The sequence below is a fragment of the Phocoena phocoena genome, chromosome 15 (assembly GCF_963924675.1).
Source record: "Phocoena phocoena chromosome 15, mPhoPho1.1, whole genome shotgun sequence".
Classification (NCBI taxonomy): Eukaryota; Metazoa; Chordata; class Mammalia; order Artiodactyla; family Phocoenidae; genus Phocoena; species Phocoena phocoena.
The window spans coordinates 72,678,152-72,701,810 of record NC_089233.1 but is presented as its reverse complement, the minus strand read 5'-3'; the positions used below and the strand labels follow the sequence as shown (position 1 = coordinate 72,701,810).

Genomic DNA, 23,659 nt, shown 5'->3' with positions numbered 1-23,659 from the left:
TCTTTTCCCATCATTATGGGTTTCAGCTTGCTGATGGCAGAGGACAGAACTTAGCCAAGACTTTGGGGAGCCTAAGAGCAAAGCCCATTTCACCCCCTTGGGAAATGTCAGCTTCTTCTTTTTCACGGGGGTTTCCATGTTCTAGGGGAAGAGTGTCACGGGAAACAAACTTAGAGTTCAAAGGAAGACCCAGAGGCGTGAGAGCTCTCAACCCACATTTCAGACCAGTTCTCCCCATTCAGCACCCCCAGGGGCTGGTACAAGTAGCTGGCACCTCTGAGATCTGCCTCATTGTTCCGAAAGCCCGAGCCAGGACCCTCCCTGTAGAGCGTGGACTTGGCAGAGGGTGGGAAGGCTGGGCAGGGATGAATTTTGATTTGGTCCCTGGGCTCCAAGCAAAGAAACTACTTTCTTGGCTGGCTTATCGCCCAGTCGATCCCAGGAGTTCTGCCTGGAGTTGTCTTCGGAAAGTTTTGTTTTGTGTCCTGTGGTTGCCCCTGGGCCTGGGGTGCACTTTGCTTGAGGTGGAGGGATAGTTAGTAGGGTAACTTATCCCCAGAGGCAACAGGTGGTCCCCAGGGCAGGGACAGGGACTCAGGGACGCTGGCTGCTTCTGAACCCCCATTCCTCCTCCAGAAAGGGTCACAAATGTAAGCTATCTTCTCCATCGCACGTGTGGTCCTTTCCTCTGTGTGTATGGGGGGCGAAGTACACTGGGGCACCTCCCTCTGTGTGGAGGTGGGTCATACGGATCAGACTCTGCCTTGGATAGGACAGCAGAGCAATCTCTGACCCTCAGGACTGCATTTTACTGGGCCTGTGAGAGAAATGCCTGGGTAGACAGTTTAGATGGCAAGACCTGACCACCACACCAGGGACCTAACCAGCCACCAGAGTTGTGGACCAGAGACCAAACAGCCCGCATGGGTACCGTGCCTGGCTCCAGCCATAGGAAGAATAAGGAGGGTTAGGGCTTTGTATTGCAGGCTGAAACCCAGTGCTCCAGGGCGGGGCCCCATGCTCCAGAAGGGACTCAGTGCTCTGAGTGGGATCCAGTGTTCCACGTAAGACCTGGTACATCAGGGCAAGCCGGCCATGCCTCAGGAGCCCACTGCCCCTTGCCCGGATGTGTGAAACTATGGATTTCCTCTTCTAGGGGAGACACAGCTGCCGGGAGGGGAAATGCTCCAGGCTTGGAATTTCGCACACTTTTCAGAGTGTGTGGAACTGTGTGCAAGACACAAGAGAGATGGAGAAAGACAAAGATGGAGGGATAGGGGTGCACAAATAGGAGGGATTTACAGAGGTACTGAGGGAGGGAGAGTGTGTGATTGATGTAGAGAGTGAACCAGAAGCAAAGACAGGGAAAGCCACACTCCCGACTGGACACAAAGGGAGCGTCACTCAGGTCGTGTCTTCCTAGCTGGAAAAGGATGAGTGAGTGACCCGTGTTAGACCCACAGGGACGGGTTTCCAGGGCGAGAGGCTTCTGCTGCTCGGGCTGCAGCCTTCAATTCCGCAGCACAGGGGCAGAGGGCAGGGCCCAGGACCCAGAAAACCGGCCGGGGATCAGGGCCAGCCTCCAGGCCGCACCTACTACGTCTGGATGAAGAGGTGGAAGTTGGTGCGTGTAAATTCGTGATGGATGCTTTGCAGGAGCGCATCGGCATCGGCGGCGGGCGCAGAGGCACCCGGAGGCCCGGACCGCACGCTGTACTCCGGGGTGTAGGTGAAGGAGAAGGCGCTGGGGTAGAAGAGGCCGTCGGCACGCACGAGGCTCACGGGCACCGTGATGGGTGTGCGCAGCCAGCGCCAGTCGCTGCCGAAGGCGGCTATGTCTGGTACCACGCACACTAGGGACCGCGGGCTCCTGGGGGTGGGGCATCGAGGTCAGGGCTGCAGTGATAGTGATGACATGCATCCCCCCACCCCTAACCTGCTTCGTTCCCTGGGACCCATGGGAGTCCCCCCTCCTCATACCTGAACATGGTTTCGGCCTCCACTTCCCCGAACCAAACCTTGAGCCCCGCGTGGAGGTTTTCACCGTGGAGCTCCAGTGTTGCCACATCGCCCCCGCCACTCAGCTGGGGGAGGGTGAGACCAGGCTGTGTGGGAGAAGCGGTGGCCGAGAGCCCGCAGCCCTCCCTCACCTGCATTCCCACCCTCCAGCGCAGGCGGTATCCACGCCCGCCAGCGCCCCCCAGCGCCCGATTCACCTCGAGGGTGCTGATGAGGGGCACCGGAGTGACAGGCTCCCGGGTACACGCCAGGCTGGTGCTGAAGGAGAATTCCACTGACTCGGTGCCGATGATGGTCCAGCAAGAGCTGTCGTTGAGCACCGCCTTGTTCGCCTCCTTGGGGCAGGGCGAGGCCTGCGGGGAGATCCGAGGGGATGGGGCAGAAGCCGCGGATGGTGGCTGTCAGCGTGTCCATCCAGCGCAGTGCAGAGGCTTCCGCGTTCCTAGCGTTCCGGTCCTCGGCTCTGCAGTTTACCTGCCTTGTGAGCTTGGACAAAACGCTTAAGTTCTCTCTTTAGAGTTAAATCAGCTCGCTGGACTAGCTGGTTTCTAAAGGTGTACTTTCTTAGAATTCTAGAATTCCATGTTTTTAAACATTGTGCAATTCTGTGCCCTAACATTCCAAAATTTAAAAATTCTTTGGGAGGGATTATTGCTCAATAATAATGTTATTTTCTACATGTTATAGTTTTCTCTCTTATGATAATATAATCGTTTATTTATATTTATAGTAATATATTATTACTATGATAATAATAGTAATTTTCCACAATTCTGTCTTAACATTCTATAATAATAGAATACTATTACTTATTATTATTTTAACTTACATTCTACAAGTTTACATCACAACATTCTATGACTTTAATATCCTTTGGGAAGGAGTATTGCTCAACACCATTATCACTATTTTGTCTACATTCTCTGATTCTGTCCCGATAGTCTACGATTCTAACGTTCCACGGGAGGCAGTATTGCTCAGTAAGTAGCAGCCGTGATGCTGATGGTGACCTTACGTTCTACGTTCTCTGCATTCTGACTTTCTGGGACGCCTTGGTGCTGATATTCTCCGCTTCTCACCTGAAACTGCACCACCTTCTCTGTGGCGAGACATAAGTAGGTGCCACCCCCTCCTGGAGGACCACCTGGGAACTGGAATGCACACTTATGCAGCTGGGAGATGGGCTCATCCACGTCGAGGAGCGCACACTGTTTAGCTACTTTGCGGATGATCTACAGCAAAAGGGTGGGAGGAAGCGTGGCAGCAAGTTGCCTGGGTGCCCACAGGCTTCCCTTCTCTCTTTCTTCGATAGCCAGGCAGGACACTGGCATATTCCCCCCACGCCAGCCCACAAAGCACTGAGTATCCCAAGTGAGGATCGGTGTCATCATGCTTTGGGCTCTCACTCTGCAGCGCTGCGCTTGTGGGTCACACCTTCTGTGTGGATCTGGGGGCACCCCTCCAGCTGTGCCCTTCCTTCCCATACCATTGGAGGTAGTGTGATGCCCGTGACCGTGCAGATCAGCTGCACCAGGGAGCCGTAGTGGACATAGCCCTCTCGAGGCGGGAAGTCTCCCTGGGAACAGTGTTCATCAGCTGGGAGTAAAAAGAAGGAGGGAAGGAAGGAGGGTTTCAGGGGTTCCAAGCTTCTGCCGCAAATCCCACCCTTCTTGCCTCTAGCTCCACCTCACGTTGCGCATGGGTCTTATGGGCAAGGTTGGCACACAGGAAGGCAGCTAAGGCTGAAGATTCTCAGCCTGGAGATGTCATTTGTGGCCATCCTTGTGAATGTCTGCCCCCTGGGGTGGGGGCTGAGTTGAGGGAAGGGGCTGGACACTGGAGTCTGAATAGCTTGGATCAGTCACCAACTCACTGGGACCTTTGGCAAGTCTTTTTGTGTTTCTGAGCCTCTGTTCCATGGGGCAAATTTTACTTTCCTTGAGGAGTTGTGAAGATTTAAAAAGGGAATGCATGTGAAGTGCCCAGCCCCAGGCCTGCTGGTGGGATTACCCAGGTGGAGAGTGAAGGCAGCCCACTGGCGTGCACTGGCCACGAAGTCCCCATCCTCCACAGAGAGGTAGCGCGTGGAGACCGTCTGGGAGCGCAGGCGGTTGAAGAGGGAGACCTTTGAGCCCGAGGATATGCACACTGTGAGGGGAGGTGGAATCAGTGCCCCTGCCTGGCTTGGTCCCTTGGACTTGCCAGGTAAGTTCCCAACCTCTGTCCCCTGAGCCAGTCTGGCTCAAATTCCCAGACACACTGGGCATTCATATGTCACCGCTATTTATCTAGCACCTGCTGTAATCCTGCTTCTGTACCTTTGTCTGGTTCTTTTTGCTGCCTGGGCATCCTTCAGTTCAATAAACAGAATTTTATCAAGTAGTTACTAAGTGCCTACTTGGTGGCTGGCACTGTGCTGGGTACTGGGTGCCAAAGGGTGAATTAGACCCAGTTTTGCTCTAGAGGAGTTCACAGTCTCAGAGAGGAGACAGGGAATAAATATAAAATTTCCATATGATATAGTGAGGGCTGGCTGGGTTAAGGAGGGCTTCCTGGAGGAGGTTATACTCTCAGCTGGGAAGCATGAAGTAGGTAGGAGTTGCTCAGGGGGCTGCATAAGCAAAGGCTGCGTGGTGTGAAACAGCAGTACATTTCTAGGGCTTGACATTGATCTCGTCCAGCCTTCTAACACAGGCTCAGAGCAGCCACTTTGTTTTCTAATTGGATTTTGACCACCTGGGGAGAAAGCACTGGGTCATCGCCCTCTCTCCCCTCACAGCGCTAGGCATACTGTCGGTGCACAATGTATACTTAACCCAAGTTCCTGTCCATTGCATGATGATGCTAGCTAATGCTTATTGTGTTTCAGGTACTGTTTTAAATGCTTAAAATGTGTTAGCTCTTTTGCTTTTCTTAACAACCCTCAGAGGCAGATAATATTATCTCTACTCAAGAGAACAACTCCCTCTAGATCACACAGCTAGCCAGTGGCAGAGCCAGGATTGAAACCCAGGCCGCCGGGCTTCAGAATCTGCGCTCGAAACCATCACACTGTACCACTTTACTCCTCCCTGGCCCTTTCCTGACACCAAGGGCCAGCCAGAGCACTGCCTGGATCTGAGACATTCTTCAAGGTTTTTAACAGACAGTAAGGTGTAGGGGTGGGAGCTGGGCTTCACAGTCACATTGACTCAAGTTCAAACCCTGGGTGGGCCATTTTCTAGCTGGGAAAACTTAGGCAAGTCACCTGAAGGTGACAGGCCCAAATATTTCTTTTCCTCCTTCCTTCCTTCCTTCCTCCTTCCCTCCCTCTCTCTCTCTCTTTCTTTCTTTCTTCCTTTCTTTTCTGGCCACGCTGCATGGCATGTTGGATCTTAGTTCCCTGACCAGGGATTGTACCTGCGTGCCCTGCAGTGGAAGCGCTGAGTTTTAACCACTGGACCGTCAGGGAAGTCCCAGGCCCAGGTATTTCTTAAATGAATGCATGAATGTTCCAAACCTCATTTTCCTCATGGACGACTCACCTTACAAGGATGAGCATCAAACAGGGTGATGTATGTATATACCTGCCAAGAAAGTCCCCCGTCCCCTACTTCTCCCTTCCATCTTCCAGCGAGGGTAGCAGTGATGTTGTCATTGTCATTCAGGCTTTGTTTCCTCGTATTTTCAAAACCATCAGCCCTGGGATCTGTCACTTGGCATCCAGGGCAGTACTTATCTCAAACTGTCTCTTTGATCAGCTGTGTGTGTGTCTCTCTCCTCTGCTAGACTGTCCATTCCTCCAGAACAGATACTTGCATATACATCAGGCACTGGATAAATATTTTTAACTGAATTTCCCCTGCCCTTTCATTATCACTTTTTTTTTTTTTTTTTTGCAGTACGCGGGCCTCTCACTGTTGCGGCCTCTCCCGTTGCGGAGCACAGGCTCCGGACGCGCAGGCCCAGCGGCCATGGCTCACGGGCCCAGCCGCTCCGCGGCATGTGGGATCTTCCCGGACCGGGGCACGAACCCGCATCCCCTGCATCGGCAGGCGGACTCTCAACCACTGCGCCACCACGGAAGCCCTTATTATCACTTTTAATCCGTCTTTGGCTCAGCACCTGCCGGCCATTTTGGGGACCCCCCCAACCTCAAGTCGGCCTCTGTCCCCTTCCCTCTGCTCTTGCCTCTCCAACTTTTCCCATTCCCCGACCTAAGCCACACCTACTTACCCAGACCCCGCCCCCTTCCGGCTCAAACTCCACCTCTCCCACTCTGACCCCACCCCTACAATCCAGGCATCTCCCCCTCCCCCCTCCCAAACCTAGCAGCTTCCAGACCCGGGGCACCTCCCCGCCCCGCCCAGCGGCCAGGCTCCACCCCGCTCACGGTCGGTGTTTTTCAGCGACTGCTTCTTCTGCGAGGGCTTGGAGATGACCTTGATGAGGCGGCTGTGGAAAGTGCCCAGCTCTCGCCCCCCTCGGAGCACTAGCCGCAGCACCAGCCGGAAGTGCTTCCTCTTGTCTGCGTCCGAGATGTACAGGGTCTTGGCGCAACCGAATTCCTACAGGGTTGGCGGAGATGGGGTCGTCTCACCCCAGCCCTCAGTCCCTGGATGAACGGACTTTCCCCAGTTATCTGACGTCCGCCCCTTCGGACGTGACATGAAGCTGCACGTCCAAGCTCTTGGGCTCACCCTCAAGGCAGAACCCCGGTCTCTCGGCATCCTCACCTATCTTTTGGCTTCTGCAGGGGAGTAAAGGAGCCCCCCTGCACCAAAGAGAGAGGCAAGGATGGGAGCAAGAATCGAACCCCCTTCCCATGCGCTCTCACCCTGGAGTCCGGCTGCTCTTCGAAATTCAACTTCTGCGTCTCGGCAGCGCTGCCGGACGCGCCGTCCAGTCCCATGTAACCGCAGACGATGGGCCCGGTCTCCCCTGCCTGGTGGGCTGGAAAGGGACGCGAGCGGGCTCTGGAAGGACTCAAGTGTCAGGCAAGCTTAGTTCTCGCCGCCAGAGGGCGCGTTGAGACTGCGACTGAGAACGGCCCCGCTCCCGAGCCCTACTGAGGGTCCCCTTACAGAGGGTGGCGCCCGGCATCCCTGGAGTCCGCCCTCACCTTGGCCCTGCACTGGCTTCACCCTCCATCCGGGACCTGCGAGGTAGACACAGGGCGGGGGGCAGAAGAACCTGCGGAGACATGTAAGCGCTGGACTCGTGTATCCGTCTCCACTTGACTGTCCTGTAGGCGTCTCAAAGGTAGCAAAGACCAGACAGAATCCTTGATTCCCGCCCCCCCACATCTTTCTCACCGCTCTCCCCAGGCTTCTCCATGACTGTGAACCCCATGAACACCCGAATCTTTCTTTCTTTCACATTCCTCATTCAGTCCATCCGTAAGTCCTATCCACTCCCTTTAAAACATATCCAGAATCCGCTGACTTCTCACCACCTCCACCTTAGTCCCTACTGCCATGGCTTTTTGCCTGGACCTCTGCATCAGCCTTCCAACTGGTCTCTCTGCTTCCACTCCTACCCGCTTCAACCTGTTTTTCACACAGCAGCCAGAATGTGTTTTTAAAAAAATTTTTTTAGACTATGTTACTCATCTTCTTAAAATCCTCCAGCGGTTTAAATTCAAAGTCCTCACATGATCCAGCCCCTGCTTGCCTCTCCAACTTTACTTCCTGCAATGCCCACCTCTTTCTCTAATCCCAGCCACTCTGACTTCTTTTGTCCTGGAACAGGCCAAGCTAGCACTGTGTCAAGGTCTTTGTGTTTTCTGTTCCTTCTAATTGGAACACGCTTCCCTGTGATCTTCTCATGTCTGGCTCCATTTTCACATTCAAGTCTTAGTTCAGATGTCACCTCCTTAAAGGGTCTTTCTACCACCTTGACCTTGCTAGCTAAAGTACATCCCCGCTCCTCAGTTTCTATCACCTTTCCTGGTTCAATTTCCCTTCTAGCTCTCACCACAATCTGGAAGCCTCTTGTTTACTGATTTGTGAGGAGTTTATTGTCTGTCTCTCCCACACGACAGTGAAGATGCCAGGAGTGCAGGGACCATAGCTGTCTTGTTCAACTGTATGCCCGGTGCCCAGCAGTGCCAGAGAGCCTGACACATGATAAGCACTCAGTAGGTAGTTGTGGAATGAAAGAATGAATGAATGGGTGAATGAGGGAGTGAATGGGGACTAGAGATTCACAGGGAGGTTCTGCTATAAACCGAAGTCAGGGCTGATGGTGGCTGAAGGAAAAGGCCCCTGATTGGCCAATAGCTGAGCCCTGAGTCCTCTCCAGGTTCTAAAAGACACTAAAAAGGGAGGGGCACACAGGGCAGAAGGTCGGGTCGCAGGGAACTTGGAGGGCCACTGAGGGACCTACCGCTTCTCATTTCCATATGATTTCTGGGCCACCTTGGCGTGCAGGATCCGCACCGTCTGCTCGCACTGTTGCTGTAGGCACTGGCGCACACCTTCCCTCAGGACCGCGGCGGGCTCTGGGGATGACCTGGGAGTGGGGACAGACCGGCCGCCCGCAGCAGGGAGCGTCAAGGGGTGAGGTGGCATAGCGCGCCCGAAGGGGGCAGGTGGAATGCAATGAATGGGAGGAAGGGACCGTTCTAGGTCTGCCCCCTCGGGGTCAAAGAGAAGAAGCCTTAGGCAAGGGAGGGGACTTGGGTGCAAGCTGTGGGCTAAATATTTGGGTTGCGTGGTGCTCACTGAGGTCTGCCTGGAGCCCACCCGGGACCACCCAGGCGCCATTCCGCAGGTCTGGCTCCACTCCCATTGCAGCCTGGAGCACTGGGGAGAGGCCCCAGAGCCACAAAGGCCCCGCTTGTGCCGGTCTTGTGATGGAGGCAGAGTTTGTGAGGGCGCCTGGCTTCCCTGCACCCTAGGGGGACCCACCCCAGTGCAGTCTTGATGGGGGGGAGCTTTGCTGGACCCCTGGACCAGAGTGCTCTCTTGCCTACCTGCGGATGCCTGGGAAAATGGACGGGCCCCCAAACTGTGTGCCCAGGATCCTGGGGGAATATTTTCGTCTTTTCCAGGTTAAAGCAACACTCTCAGCCCCCTTTCTCCCAAGAGAAGGTGCCTGTTGCTGTCTTAGCTTTCCTTCTCCTGATTACAGGGCCTCCATCGGCCCTGTGGAGTGGGCCAGTTAGAGCCTAGGGGCCTGGTGGCGTCTCCGCCTGGGAGTTTTGATGGGTGAGGGTGATGGGCCCAAGACCTAAGTAATTGCAGAGACGGTGGAAAGGCGTCGGTGATGGCGGAATTTGAGGGACTACCAGGTGGGGCCTGGGAAGAGCAATGAACCCTGAGGCTACCCTCTTCGCAGGATCAGAGTGCGGGACCCTCTCCCCACGCCTGGTGGGGACGGCGGGGGATAAGAGCCGGGCCGCGCCCCCGGAAGCGGAGCCAAGCAGCCGGCGGCCGAGCCAGGCCCCGCTCCGCCCCTTGGGGCTCTCCCCGGGGAAGGGCATCGGAGGCTTCCAACGCATTCCAGCTGCGGAGAGCGTAGCCGCCCAGCCTCCAACCGTAGCCCGATTCCGGCCGCGCAACTGGCGTCTGCGGCTCCAGGGGTGGCGGGAGCAGGGGGCGCCGCGCTGGCCCCGCCCCAGCCCTCGGAGGAAGGGGAGTCGCTCCCTACCAGTGGGAGGGGTCGCGGCCCGCGTTCCCCTCCCCACCCGCCAGCCCCCGGGTTAAATGCGGCCGCCGCCTCCGCTCGCTCCAGCTGCCTGGCCGTCCGCACCTCGGGCACGCTTCCTGCGCCGTTACCTGGTCCAACTGCCCGGGAGGCTCCGCCCGTCGGCTCCGCTCTGCGGCCGCGCCTCCGAGCTGTCCGGCAGGCTTAGGTGAGTCAGAGGGCCTGGGTGCGCTGAGGGGTCTGCGGGGAGCAGGCATCCAGCCAGACCAGGCGACCATATTTAAGCGCGGCTGCACCGCCTACGATGCCCCCGTCCGACCTGCTGTGCCCTTCCCCACCTATGTAGGGTCCTTTAGAAATTGAGGCCCCACCAGCACGGCCGCCAAAATGGAGAGGGGGGGACTTTTTCCCTGACCTCCTCCCTCCAGGAACCTCCCCCCCCCCGGCTCCCCCCCCCCCCCCCGCCGCTCCCCGGAACGTCCTCAAAGTGTTTATTCTTCAGCCAACTCTTGAGGAATTATTCGCAGACCTCTCCTCCCTCAAGAGTCCACTTTCCCCACCCTAAGGGCATTTCTTCTTAAAGCTGTGATTAACCGCCTCAGAGGCGCTCCGGGTTCTAGTGTCAGCTTTGTCACCTTGCCACGTTGCTGTGTGACCTAGGCAAGACATTACCCTCTCTGGTCCTGCTTTCTTCCTCTGTAGAATGAGGGGTTGGAAAGGTGATGAACTTTGAGGCAAGGACTATTTCGACTTTCTAGGATTGGGTGGAGGTGGGGTGCCAGGCGAGATGTTGGCTCAGGCCAAGAGCAAGATAAGGGGAAACTTAATCAAGGTTTGGGGGCTCAGGCTTCTGCAGGTAGGAACGGATGGGAGGCAGCGAAGGCCCCTGTGCCTTTACCCTCATACTCCGCAAGGGTGCTCGCCTGCCTAGACTGTGGCCCAAGCTGGAGAAGGCATTCCACACCCTCCCACCTCCAGCTGGCACATCTGGCTTAGTCACCCTCCCACGATGGGTCCTGCCAGAGGGATTTTTGTTCCTCTACCAGGCCTGAAAGGCTAAGACGGTGAGGATCCAGGATGGGAAGGGCGCCTGTCGCTCCCTCCAGGCACCCGACCTTGCTCAGAATAGGACCATTCACGGAATTGGGGAGGGGGCGGGGCTGCGGTTGGATTAGGGTCAGCTGGCCCCCTCTGCCAAGAAACAGAAACAGAAAAATGGCTAACACAGCTTCAGCAGGGGGTGCGGGGGTGGGAGGGGGGTAGGGACCCCAGGGAGCGAATGGAAGGAAAAGAGGTGACGCCTAGGGGCCAGGTTGCCAGACAGCTCAGAAGGGAGAAGCGAAGCCAGGAGTCCTAGGTTCCTTTGCAGCTCGGCGGGACACCTTCTTGGGCCTCACTTTTCCCATCTGTATAATGGGAGTCCTTCATGACTCTCAAGGGGCGTCGCCAAGGGCCGCGGGAGAGTGAGCGCTCACCTGCCCCCACAGGGTCCATGGCTGCGCTCCGAGGGGCTGGCTCGCGTCCGGGGCCCGTCCAATGCCACTGTCCCCGGAACCCTGCGCACTTCTGATCTTTGGTCCTAGCGCCGGATATATTCTGCCCGGGCCTTATCTCCAAGGCCCTGGGGCTCCCAGCCCCCTATTTGCTTTGGGCAGGGGCACCTGCTGGGCAGATGTGGGCTTCCCACGGCCACCTAGCCAACACAGCCAGACGCGCGAAGGCGCCCCCTGGCGGCCTCTCCTGAGAGCTGGCGGGAAGGGGCGGCGCCAAGTCGCGACTTCATTTGCATGGAGGGTTTAGGCCAACGCGATGCAGGCCTGCATTGGGGCGGTGACTGTTTGGCTGTGGGGTGGGTTGCGGGGTGGGCGGGAGGACAGTCACACAGAGGCGCCTTGTGTGCAGAGAGGAGGGGGTGCGGTGGAGAATCGTTTCCCTCTGCAAAGGTTCACGCGGGCTGGTTCTCGGAACCCCGCAGGCGTAGGATTAGATCCTGGTGCAGCCACTTTCTTGCCGCGCGACTTTGGGTACTAGCGCTGAAGTTTTCTGAGCCTGTTTCCTCATCTGTGCAATGGGGACAACAACAGCCTTAGACCCATAGAATTGTCGAGAGGGTTCAATGAATGCCACGATGCATGAAAAACGTTTAACATCGTGGCTGGCATTAAGGAAAGGCTTTTCCTTTTTATTTTATTTTATTTTTAATATTTATTTATATATTTAGCTGTACCGGGTCTTAGTTGTGGCATTCAGGATCTAGTTCCCTGACAAGGGATCAGACCCAGGCCCCCTGAATTGGGAGCGCGGAGTCTTACCCACTGGACCACCAGGGAAGTCCAAGGCTTTTCCTTTTTAAATTCTGTATCTTTTTTTTTTTTGTATGTGTTGGGTCTTCATTTCTGCGCGAGGGCTTTCTCCAGTTGTGGCGAGCGGGGGCCACTCTTCATCGCGGTGCGCGGGCCTCTCACTGTCCCGGCCTCTCGTTGCGGAGCACAGGCTCCAGACGCGCAGGCTCAGTAGTTTTGGCTCACGGGCCCAGTTGCTCCGCGGCATGTGGGATCCTCCCAGACCAGGGCTCGAACCCGTGTCCCCTGCATCGGCAGGCAGATTCTCAACCACTGTGCCACCAGGGAAGCCCTAAATTCTGTATCTTTTTAATCTACTTTCTATGTATTTACTATTCTGCAGTTCTGCAAAGCAGAATTCCTTGTGTTTCCAGCAATCTCACCGTGATGAATTTTTTTTATTATGAAAAATTTCAACATACACAAAACTAGAGAGATTAGTAAAATAAACCCATGACCCTCCTTCCCCTCAAAATGCCCATCACCTAGAATAAGAACTCTGCACATTCTACTGCTTTGCTATTTTCCTTCCTCCCTTCAGGCTCTGATACCCCTGTTCTCTGTTCCCCGAGGGCGATGAGGGGGCGTCTATGCTCGCAGCTGCCCATGTTCCTGCTCCTTCTCCAGCCCTGGGAAACCCAGCTCCAGTTCGCAGGTGAGCCAGAGCCCAGCCCTCAGAAGCAGGGGGAGGGGAGCAAAAGAGGTTCTCCATCTGCAGCCAACTGCCTGCTGGGGAGAGCAAAACAAGAGCTTTGGAACCATAGGGCTTGGGTTCGAGTTCACAGCTTCAACTCTCTGGGCCTCAGTTTTCCCATCTGTAGGATGTGGCTTGGAGGTACCCAAGTTGGGCTCATGCAGAACTGTCCAGTTGGTGTTTAATTTTTTTAAGTTAATTGAAAAAAATCAGGAGATTTCACATAAAAACCCTAATTTCGGGCTTCTCTTGAAAAGACCCAAGATCTGCCAACATGGGGTTGGCAGATCTCACGGCTGCAAGGCAACATTTGTCTGGAGCTGCCCACTTTATGAGCTATAGAGGCTCTCTGGGTCCTCCGTCCTAACCCATCCCATTCACTCATTTATTTATATTTATTTATATTGCCTGCCTAACTCCTGTAGGCATTTGAGTTTGCGACGTCCCCTCGCCCTCCTCCCAAGTGGATAACACCTCCTCAGTGTAGCCCTCAGAGCTGTAGGATAGAGATTTGGTGCAGTCTCCCAGTCCAGGCCCTCCTCAAACGCTGCGTGAGTGGATGGAGCTAACCTGCATTTGCTAGGTTAAGACTGTGCTGGGCGCTGTTACACCGTGAGAGCACCATTCCGCCCTGGGTTTCTGTGGGCTTCTCCCGGGAGGTGAGGCTTGGCTAACCTAGGAAAGTCCTCCCTGATCTCCTCGCAGGTCCCAGGTGCCGTACTGGGCCCCTGGATTTGGTGTTCGTGATTGACAGCTCGCGCAGTGTGCGCCCCTTCGAGTTCCAGACGATGCGGCAGTTCCTGGTGAGCCTCCTCCGCAGCTTGGACGTGGGGCCCAACGCCACGCGCGTCGGCGTGATCCAGTATTCGAGTCAAGTGCAGAGCGTCTTCCCGCTCGGAACCTTCTCACGCCGCGAGGATATGGAGCGCGCCATCCGCACTCTAGTGCCACTGGCGCAGGGCACCATGACCGGACTGGCAATCCAGTACGCCATGAACGTGGCCTTCAGTGTGGCCGAGGGCGCGCGCCCGCCGGAGGCGCGCGTGCCGCGCGTCGCTGTAATCGTGACCGACGGGCGGCCCCAGGATCGCGTGGCCGAAGTGGCGGCGCAGGCGCGCGCCCGCGGCATCGAGATCTACGCCGTGGGGGTTCAGCGCGCTGACGTGGCCTCCCTGCGCGCCATGGCGTCCCCCCCGCTGGACGAGCACGTCTTCCTCGTCGAGTCCTTCGACCGTATCCAGGAATTTGGCCTTCAGTTCCAGCGCCGGCTGTGTCGTGAGTGAGGGGAGCGCTGGAGCGAGACTCGAACTCTCCAACCGCTCCGATTCTCATTCCCACCACAGTGAATTCTATCCCCCTCCCGGCTGGCCCCGCCCACGCCATCTTTAGCCCCTCCCAACAGGCCGTGGAGTTGCCCTGGCCTACCGTGGGTTGTGTGGAATTCCAGCTCTGCCCATTTTTGCTCAAGGCTTCGCCCACAAGGAGCAACGTTTAGCGTGCCCGCGTACCTTGATGAGCTGTTGTGGTTTACCACAGGCTTAATGTCTAACTCCAAAACCGCCTCTCTACACAAGAAGCATCACCCCTCAAGGCTGAGAGCCATCGCCCACTCGGGCGTCAAGCCCCGCCCGCTTGGGGATGACCCCTCCCCCTCTCGTTTTAGCTCCTCCCATAATGCTGCAAGATCTGTTCCCGTCACACCTTGAGTTAATAATGCCGCTTACCTTGATTTAGCATCTCTCTTCTTCCTCTACTTTACACCGTGTAGTCCTCCCTTATCCCACTGACACCTCTGGCCCCGTGCTCCTGTCTTCCGAGCCTATTCACAGGGGCCACTGAGGACCTATACTTTCCCTAAGTCCTTCCACCTGTATTGGCCCCTCTCAACCAAGTCATATTCCATCTAAAGACATCCTTGAGCATGGGGTCTGCTCTGACCGCATTCAGCTCTCTCTTCTTGGAGGGTTCTCCCCATCTGTCCCCTGCTGATTCTACTCTTGTATGTCCTCAGGAAAGAACCTGTGTGCCGAGGGGGGACACGGCTGCCAGCACCAATGTGTCAGCTCCCCCGGCACGTTCCACTGTGCCTGCAACCCCGGCTACCGGCTAGCAGCAGATGACAAGAGCTGTTTGGGTGAGAGCTACCCCCACCCTCCAGTCTCACTGCTCCTGAGCCTTCTGTGGCTCCCCATTGGCCTAGCATCAGTACAATGAGTCTGGAAGGGCCTTTGGAGGTCAAAGTCCAGCTCCCTCACTTTACAAGTCTAGGAAAGGGGCAGGTGTTGCTTGGGGTCATGTAAGTCCTTGGTGGGACCGGGGCTAGAAATCTTGACCTCACAGAGGTCATACAGTTAATACAGTTAAGTGTATTTTCTATAGCCTTGTCTCCCCCCTCTTTCAGGCTCATCTCCTACCTGGCTTCAAAACAGCTCCCAAACTTGTGTAATTTCACAGGCATATCCTTACTGTTTCTGTTACTTGACAGAGTTGGGGTCTCCATACATCTCCTACATTCCCCACCCCCATATACGCTGCTCATTCCTGCTTCTGCATCTCAGTTCTTTCCGGGCTGCTCACCTGGGCTGCTCTTGCCACTCCTCTTTGCAGCTGCAGATCTCTCAAGGCCTGGTTCTTCATTTTTGCTTTCTGAAAAGCTATGACACACAATGCCTTGCTTATACAGTTAGGATTTTTCCCCCTGTGTATATATGTCCAGTCCTTTGATCATGACGGCAGCTGCCATTTACTGTATGCCAGGTTAGCATCAGACATTAAGCTAGGAGCGTTACATGCATCATCTCTCAAGCTCACCACATTCTGGAAAAAGAGATCCTGTGTTTCCAATAACCCAGATGTCAGCTGGGGTCTTCTTGTTTCTGGGGCTTAGAAAAGGCTGGCGTGAAGGCCCATTTGATGACCTGTGAACATTCAAAAGCCTTCCCAAGATCTCCAGGAATTCCCCAAGTGCTTACATTCTGTGGTCACCTCTAGCTCTGAGCTTCTGCTGAATTCAATTTATGGGTCCTCGCGCAGTTTCTCAATCCACACACGCTGTTCTTGTCCTGGATGTAAATCAGCCTCTTCCTTGGTTGACACACTTGTGCACACAAGGGCATGTATATGTTAAGTCGTGCATACATCTATTTTACTAAAGATGGGGGGTGGACAGAGGTGTGACTTACATCTAAGTGAAGTCAAACATACACACAGAAAAGGAAACACCCATTATTTATAATTGAATATTAGGCACCCTTGATCCCGAAAGTCCTCAGTCACCCCTCTATAGGGGATTTTCCATTGGCAAACTCAACCCACAGTAAATCATCTCCACACCATCTCTCTTGTCCTTTTTTTCCTCTCTCCACTCCCCATCTCTTTTCTAGGAACCCCACATTCTCACACTTTTATGCAGGGCATCTCACCTCTCCAGCCCCTATTCCCCAGCTCAGCTCTAGGCCATATTTGCACATCAAAACCATGAAGATACTCAGCGGGGCAATAGTTCACCCTCCTCAGAAGGCAGTTGTAAATAACAACTGTTCTCTTCCATTATATTCCCATTTTGCAGATGGGGAAATAGAGGCTCAGACAGGTAAAGTGGCAGAGCCTCACTAACTCTGGTCCTCCTCTGTGAGTTAGTGAACATTTTGAGGGCAGGGGTCCTGTCTTCTACAACTGTGGACTCCTATTCTTATGCCTGGCTCAGTCATGGGCCCACTGGGATACATCTGGAGCTTGAATTGGGAGGGCCGCTTTGGCTCAGTAGGAAGGGGGCCTTTGCTTGGAGGAATTACAGAAGCCTGGGTACCACCCCAGACTTATTAAGTCAGGATTTTGGGGGGTTGGGGTCCAGGCATAGGTATTTTTAAAAAGCTCCCCAGGTGGTTGTGCTGTCAGGGCTGACAAGGGCAGCCCCAGGGCATAGCCTGACCTCACCTCTTCCTCAGCCCTCGATCTGTGCACTGAAGGGACCCATGGCTGTGAGCATCACTGCGTCAGCTCCCCGGGCTTCTATTTCTGTCGCTGCCGAGCTGGCTTTGTACTCCAGCAGGACCAGAGGAGCTGCAGGGGTGAGCGAACCCCCCAATTAGCACCTGGACCAAGGTCTCTGATGGCTCCAGTCAGAAGTGACATCTTGCTGTCTCTTCCTTCCCACCAGCCGTTGACCACTGCAGCTTTGGGAACCACAGCTGCCAGCATGAGTGTGTTAGCACGTTTGGTGGGCCACGGTGCCGCTGCAGAGGGGGCTACAACTTGCTGCCCGACGGCAGGAGCTGTCAGGGTGAGGAGGGGTCTCCTGCATTTGTGCAGAGTGACGAGGGATCTTAGCTGGTGGAGTCCACCCTGACTCGTTCTGTCTTGTCTCTCCTTTAAGCCCAGGACCTTTGCAATGGCGTAGACCATGGGTGCGAGTTCCAGTGCGTGAGTGAGGGCTTCTCCTACCGCTGCCTGTGCCCTGAGCGGTGGCAGCTCCAGGCAGATGGCAAGAGCTGCAGCCGTGAGTTATGGGTGGGAGGGGGTTCTGTCTGCCTCTGACCCACTGCCCACATTCTGAGTATCCTTGACTCTGTCCTGTCCTTGCTGTGGCCCAAGAATGTGGTATGAGTGTGTGTGTGTGCGCTGGTGGTGGTCGAGTTGGAGGGTGTGCCATGCCCTGCCTCCATGTCTTTCCCCTCAATCTTCTACCCTGCTGCCAAGGTTAACTTCAAAAATACATATTTGATCACATTTCTCCCTTGCTCGAAAGCCTTCTGTGGCTCACCAGTGCTTACAAAATAAAGATCAAATGCCTTACCCTTGAGGTTTTCAAATGGCGGGTGTAACCACAGTGGATACACAAATGGTGGGTGTAACCACAGTGGATAACAAAATCAAATTAGTGGGTTAAAAACTAGAAGTTTTTTTTTAAAAAGAGAGAGAGAAAATAGAGTTTACTGCATGGATGTAGAAAGAGTAAGTATTGTTTCACGAAACTTAATTTTAATTATATGTGAGTATAAGTGCATCATGATGTATTGTTACATTATTATTATTAATTATTATTATTTATTTATTTTTTTATTATTATTTTTTTTTTTTACTGTGGGTTGTGGTCAAATTTTTGAAACCACCGCCTTAGGTCATTATAATCTAGCTTGAGCCAACCCCATCAGCCTGTCTCCTGACAAACTTGAACATTTGAGCCATACTGGCCTGCCCATTCCCAAATGTGTCCAGGGCTCCCAGCTTCCATGCCTCCACACACATTGCCCCCAACATCTATAATGTCCCTTCATGCCTTGGAGAACTCCTACTCATCCCTGAAGATCAAATCGCATGACACCACCTCCATGCAGCCTTCCTCACTAACTCCAGGAAGAATGAATTACCCCTACCTTGCTCCCTGCAAGCCCCTCTATTCAAGCACTTTCCTTGATGGTAGCAAATGGCATGCCTCACTGCTCTGCTCTGTCCTGATATCCTATGGGTCAGGATTATGTTTCATTTATTGGCGAACCTCCTTCAGGGCCTAGCAAGGTCCCTGTCTCAGAACAGGGGAGGCGATCTTGTAGAGTGATTAGGGGCTTGGGTTTTGGGGTCAGACAGACCTGGCTTCAAATCCTGGCTCAGCCACTACTAGTGGTGGAATCCAGAGCAAATAAATGACTTTATCCTTCAGAATCTCAGATTCTTAGAAAATGGGGATAATACCCAAGGTTATTGGGAGAATTGAGAAAAAATATATAAAGCACCTAGCCCAGTGCCTGGTACATGGTAAGCTGTCAAATAGTAATGTTTTTGTTTTTATTAATTATTGTTAGTAGTGGTAAAGTTTAGAATTCTGTCTGATACATAGTAGATGATCAATAAATGGTAGCTCTGGTGATGATGATGATTAAAAAGATGCTTTTAGCAGGCTTGTGGTAAGCGCTTAATAAATGGCAAAGATTATAACGGCGCCACTGATGATAATAAATTATTATTAGTTAGCACAGGGCCTGGCATAGGGAGGACTTCACACATAGTATCTGTTAGACAATAAATGTTTGCGAGTGAATGAATGAGCAGGTGACTGCTGCCAGCCAAGGATCTGATCCCTTAATCCCAGCTCTTCTGCTCGGGTGGGTGTAGGGTGCCAGGAAGGCCACGTGGACCTGGTTCTGCTCGTCGATGGCTCCAAGAGCGTGCGTCCGCAGAACTTCGAGCTGGTGAAGCGCTTCGTGAACCAGATCGTGGACTTCCTGGACGTGTCCCCAGAAGGCACGCGCGTGGGGCTGGTGCAGTTCTCCAGCCGCGTGCGCACCGAGTTCCCACTGGGCCGCTACGGCACGGCGGCCGAGGTGAAGCAGGCGGTCCTGGCTGTGGAGTATATGGAGCGCGGCACCATGACCGGGCTTGCGCTGCGCCACATGGTGGAGCACAGCTTTTCAGAGGCGCAGGGCGCGCGGCCCCGGGCGCTCAACGTGCCCCGCGTGGGCCTGGTCTTCACCGACGGCCGCTCCCAGGATGACGTCTCAGTGTGGGCGGCGCGCGCCAAGGAGGAAGGTGGGCTTGGCGCGGGCCGCGCTGGCCTGAGGTTGGGTTGGATGCGGGGAGGCGGCTTTCCCGAGGCCTAGGGTGCCCCCTGAGTCCCTCGACGCTACAGGCATCGTCATGTACGCCGTGGGCGTAGGCAAGGCGGTGGAGGACGAGCTGCGAGAGATCGCCTCGGAGCCAGCGGAGCTGCACGTGTCCTACTCCCCCGACTTCAGCACCATGACGCACCTGCTGGAGAACCTCAAAGGCAGCATCTGCCCGGGTGAGCACATCGGTCTCGGGACCCCTCCCCTTCTCTCACTGCCTACCCTCCGAGATCTCCCGGTCCTATTCGTTCCCGCCCCCTTCGTTGAGTGACAGCCAGGGGATGGGCTCGCTGGACAGAGCCTCTTTACTCAAAGTGTGGTCCGTGGACCGGCGGCAGGGCTGTCACTTAGTGGTTTGTTAAAACTACAGCATTTCCAGCGCTCTCCAGACCTACCGAATACAGTTTTCCACTTTGACGAGACCCTCAGGGGATTAGCATTATGTTAAAGTGTAAGAAGCCCTGGACTAAACCACCTGTTCCCCAAATTAGTGGGCGTTCAGAATAATTTGGGGGAAATTTTTTCAAAGGCACGCCCAACTCAGCATTGGTGAGGAGAGCCACATCATAAGCCCTTTACCTTGTTGGAATTCAACTTTACAGACCTGGCAAAGTGGCAGGACTGGGTGTGTTTCAGGTACACAAAGATGTGTATTAAGTATATATATTTAATATATATTTATTTCCTTGATTTCCCCATCTGCAAAGTTAGGAGCCTTTCTGGAACTGTTATCAATACCATTGATAAACATGACATACAGACTAAGATATAACTTTTAAATCATAACAGCAACTCTGTATTGAAGGCCAAGTGCCAGGCATTGTTCTGTAATATTAAAAACGGCACACGTTTACAGAATTCAGTGAATCTAAGATACCATCCCTTGTGAGATTCGTTATTTTCTATACTGCTAAGAAAAAAAGGATGCCAAATTTAATTGTAAGGCAACTATTTGGATTTCAGAGATGTTGAAATGTATGAGGAAATAGACTCGGATCAGTGGGTCTTTTAAAAAAATATTTATTTATTTTATTTTTTATTTTTGGCTGCGTGGGGCTCATGGGATCTTTTGTTGCAGCGCACAGGCTCTGTAGTTGTGGCACACGGGCTTATTCCCCCCCCTGCCCTGTGACATGTGGGATCTTAGTTCCCCCACCAGGGATCTAACCCCATGTCCCCTGCGTTGGAAGGGGGATTCTTAACCACTGGACCACCAGGGATCTAACCCCATGTCCCCTGCGTTGGAAGGGGGATTCTTAACCACTGGACCACCAGGGATCTAACCCCATGTCCCCTGCGTTGGAAGGGGGATTCTTAACCACTGGACCACCAGGGATCTAACCCCATGTCCCCTGCGTTGGAAGGGGGATTCTTAACCACTGGACCACCAGGGAAGTCCCCTGGATCAGTGGTTCTTAAGCATTAGTATGCATCGGACTCACCTGGAAGGTTTGGTAAAACACAAATTGCTGGCTCCAACCCCAGAGTTTCTGAATCAGTAGGTCTGGGGTGGAATCTGATCATTTGCATTTCTAATAACTTCCTAGGCGTTGCTGATGCTGCCGGTTCAGGGACCACACCTGGAGAACCATTGGCCTAGTTGAAATACCCTATAAAGTGTTTCCTTGCATCAGGAAATGCTCTAGATCTGCACCCTCCAATAAGGTAGCCACTAGCTACATACGCCCATTTAAATTAAATTACATTAAATTAAATAATTTAGTTCCTCAGGTGCACTAGCCACATTTCAAGTGTTGAATAACCACCTGTGTCTTGTAGCTACCACACTGGACAAGGCAGATACAGAACATTTCCTTCAGTACATAAAGTTTCATCTGGACAGTGCTGCTCTGGACTCTTGCTACTCAAAGTGTGGTCCACAGACCAGCAGCAGCAGCATCACTTGGGAGTTTATTAGAGATGCAGTGTCTCAGCCCCTTCCCTGTTAAGAACAAGAATCTATATTTTAACAAGATCTGGTGATTCCAATGAGCATCAAGGTTTGAGAAACCTTCTAAGATGTGTACACACATACACACACGAAAATCACTTAATGCTGAGCACCGCCGGACGAAAAGGTGTTCTCATTGTATCCATTTTTACAGGTAAGGAAACTAAGGCTTAGAAAGGTTGAGGGGGTTTTCCAATATCTCACAGCTACCTAGCTGGTACTCATCCCAGGACTGTCCGAATCCCAAACCCGAACACTCAACCAGGCCGGGTGGAGGGATATCGGAGAGCCTCAGCCAGGGCTGGTTGGTCCCCCTCCAGCTTCTCACTCCCCCACTCTCTGTGCCCGGCTGCCAGAGGAGGGCATCAGCGCGGGGACAGAGCTTCGGAACCCCTGCGAGTGCGAAAGTCTTGTGGAGTTCCAGGGCCGCACGCTGGGGGCGCTCGAGAGTCTGTCGCAGAACCATATCCTTTGGGTCCAGGGGCGCGGGCTGGAGGGGAGAAGGGACCCCCGCGAGCCCCAGCGGCTTCCTTAACCGCTCACTGGCCCAGCTGACGGCGCGCCTGGAGGATGTGGAGAACCAACTGGCCACCCAGAAGTGAGGGCCGCGGGTGGCCCGGACCCGGGCAAGGGGGGCGGCCCCGCGGACTGGGCCCCCTCGTGCGCCTTCCGGGTGCTGGGGCCGGGCAGAAGCTGGGTCCCCCATGCTTGGGCTGTCGGGGAGGAAGCGCTGGCGGGCTCCCAGCGCTGCGCTCGAGCTGGCCTCGCCTGGACCAGAAGCCGGACTGCGGGGGATCGTGGGAGGGGATGTGGGGGACGCGTGCTGCGCTCAGTTCTTTGTAGGATTTCTTTTTTTGTTTTCTTTTTCTTACAAAAAAAAAGAACAAAAAAATCTGGTTTCCACGGGTCGGTGTGCGTGTCTTGCTGTGCCGCCAGGCGGAGGGGAGGCCAGACGGAGCGCGCTCCGGCGGCGCCCGGGCGGCGTCTCCTCGGAGAAAGGCGCATTGTGCGGGGGTCGGGCCGGGGGGCAGGGGACCGGGAGCTGCTTCCCCCCGCTTGTTTATTCAGCTGAGAACAGATGGCTCCTTATGCGGGCTGCGGGAAGGGAGGGGGCTCCACGGGTACCCTGGGGGTCTGGGCAAGTCTGCGCCCCTCCATCCCCCAGCGGATCGGGCACCTCGCTCTCTGGCCGTGCCTATCTCCTGGTGTCCCCGAGTCTGGCTCAAAAACTGTTCGAACTGGGCGGGGCGGGGGCGGGGGTGTTGGCGAGAAGCGGGAGGCAGTAATCGAATCCCCTAAAGGGACGGGAGCGGGGAGGATAGGTGAGTTTCGCCTGGATTTTATCTCCCTGCACTAGATAGGAAAAGGAGGGGGTGTGAGCCAGGACCTCTGGCCCAGAGTAGCCTTCCCAGCCTGTGTTTTACCTCCAAAAAAAAAAATAAAAACGAACCCTCTTTAGGTAAAGAGCACAAACTGGTACAATTTCCCAAGTGCAGAGATGAAAATGCTTCCAGTCCTAGAGTGATTATGGGCAAATTACTCTGGGTTTGTTTCCTTATGTGTAAAATGGGGATTGAAATCGTTATGCCCAAGGGTGATGGTGAGAATGGAGGAAATTATTCTAAGGCATCTGACCTTGTGCCTGGTACTACGTATTAGGCTCTCAGATGGCAGCTTTTAACTATTAATAGCTAACATGTTTAGTCTTGGGCATTATTCAAAATGATTTGCAGGTATTTTCATTTTATCCTCACAACCTTGTGAGGTAGGAATTATTGCCTTTATCATTCCCTTTTACAGACAAGGAAACTGAGTCAAAGAGAGGTTAAGTTTCCCAGAGTCACATGACAAGTAAGAAGATGAACCAGGGCTTCCCTGGTAGCGCAATGGTTAGGAATCCGCCTGCCAATGCAGGGGACATGGGTTCGAGCCCTGGTCTGGGAAAATCCCACGTGCTGCGGAGCAACTAAGCCCGTGCGCCGCAACTAGTGAGTCTGTGCTCTAGAGCCATGAGCCACAACTGATGAGCCCGTGTGCCACAACTACTGAAGCCCGTGCGCCTAGAGCCTGTGCTCCGCAACAAGACAAGCCACTGCAACGAGAAGCCCGTGCACCACAATTAAGAGTAGCCCCCGCTCACCGCTCGCGCAGCAACAAAGACCCAACGCAGCCATAAATAAACAAATAAATAAAACAAATAAAAATGATTTAAAAAAAAGAAGCTGAACCCGTGTTTTCATTTCCTGTGGCTGCTGTAACATCACCACAAATTTAGTGGCTTAAAAAACACACAAATAGTTTTTGAGGTTAGCAGTCTCAAAGGGGCTGGCAAGGCTGCATTCCTTCTGGAAACAATTGTTTCCTTGCCCCTTCCAGCTTCTGGAGACTACCCGAATTCCTCTCATCACCTGCTTCGGGCATC

At 54.1% G+C, this 23,659-nt stretch overlaps 2 protein-coding genes across 4 annotated transcripts; one reads left to right on the top strand and one right to left on the bottom strand.

Annotated features, from left to right (window-relative positions):
* Positions 1 to 1,596: 1,596 nt before the first annotated feature.
* Positions 1,597 to 11,142, bottom strand: RBPJL (recombination signal binding protein for immunoglobulin kappa J region like). The gene is made up of 12 exons (XM_065892426.1): positions 11,124 to 11,142; positions 9,780 to 9,888; positions 8,386 to 8,511; positions 7,121 to 7,191; positions 6,836 to 6,951; positions 6,392 to 6,566; positions 4,030 to 4,167; positions 3,506 to 3,615; positions 3,099 to 3,251; positions 2,217 to 2,372; positions 1,981 to 2,084; positions 1,597 to 1,870 (listed from the first exon to the last, which is right to left on the bottom strand). The coding sequence occupies exons 1-12, from the start codon at positions 11,140 to 11,142 to the stop codon at positions 1,597 to 1,599; spliced, it is 1,551 nt and encodes a 516-aa protein (XP_065748498.1).
* A 1,424-nt stretch (positions 11,143 to 12,566) lies between these two features.
* MATN4 (matrilin 4) lies at positions 12,567 to 22,106 on the top strand. 3 transcript variants are annotated; one of them, XM_065892088.1, is made up of 9 exons: positions 12,567 to 12,645; positions 13,390 to 13,959; positions 16,632 to 16,754; positions 16,844 to 16,966; positions 17,060 to 17,182; positions 18,796 to 19,209; positions 19,310 to 19,462; positions 21,594 to 21,701; positions 21,781 to 22,106. In XM_065892088.1, the coding sequence occupies exons 1-9, from the start codon at positions 12,567 to 12,569 to the stop codon at positions 21,837 to 21,839; spliced, it is 1,752 nt and encodes a 583-aa protein (XP_065748160.1). In that variant the 3' UTR covers positions 21,840 to 22,106. The 3 variants fall into 3 exon arrangements, with proteins under 3 accessions (XP_065748160.1, XP_065748161.1, XP_065748162.1); XM_065892089.1 differs by lacking the exon at positions 16,632 to 16,754; XM_065892090.1 differs by lacking the exons at positions 16,632 to 16,754; positions 16,844 to 16,966.
* The last annotated feature ends 1,553 nt before the right edge of the window (positions 22,107 to 23,659 follow it).

What these genes read in the sequence shown, in the direction of transcription:
- RBPJL (XM_065892426.1), bottom strand. An exon ending in TCATATGGAAATGAGAAGCG is followed by an intron (nt 7,192 to 8,385) that starts GTAGGTCCCTCA and finishes ATGTCTCCGCAG; the next exon opens with GTTCTTCTGCCCCCCGCCCT. An exon ending in GAAGCCAGTGCAGGGCCAAG is followed by an intron (nt 6,952 to 7,120) that starts GTGAGGGCGGAC and finishes GTCCCTTTCCAG; the next exon opens with CCCACCAGGCAGGGGAGACC.
- MATN4 (XM_065892088.1), top strand. Translation starts at nt 12,567, where the DNA reads ATGAGGGGGCGTCTATGCTCGCAGCTGCCCATGTTCCTGCTCCTTCTC. An exon ending in CGACGGCAGGAGCTGTCAGG is followed by an intron (nt 16,967 to 17,059) that starts GTGAGGAGGGGT and finishes CTCTCCTTTAAG; the next exon opens with CCCAGGACCTTTGCAATGGC. An exon ending in CGAGAGTCTGTCGCAGAACC is followed by an intron (nt 21,702 to 21,780) that starts ATATCCTTTGGG and finishes TTAACCGCTCAC; the next exon opens with TGGCCCAGCTGACGGCGCGC.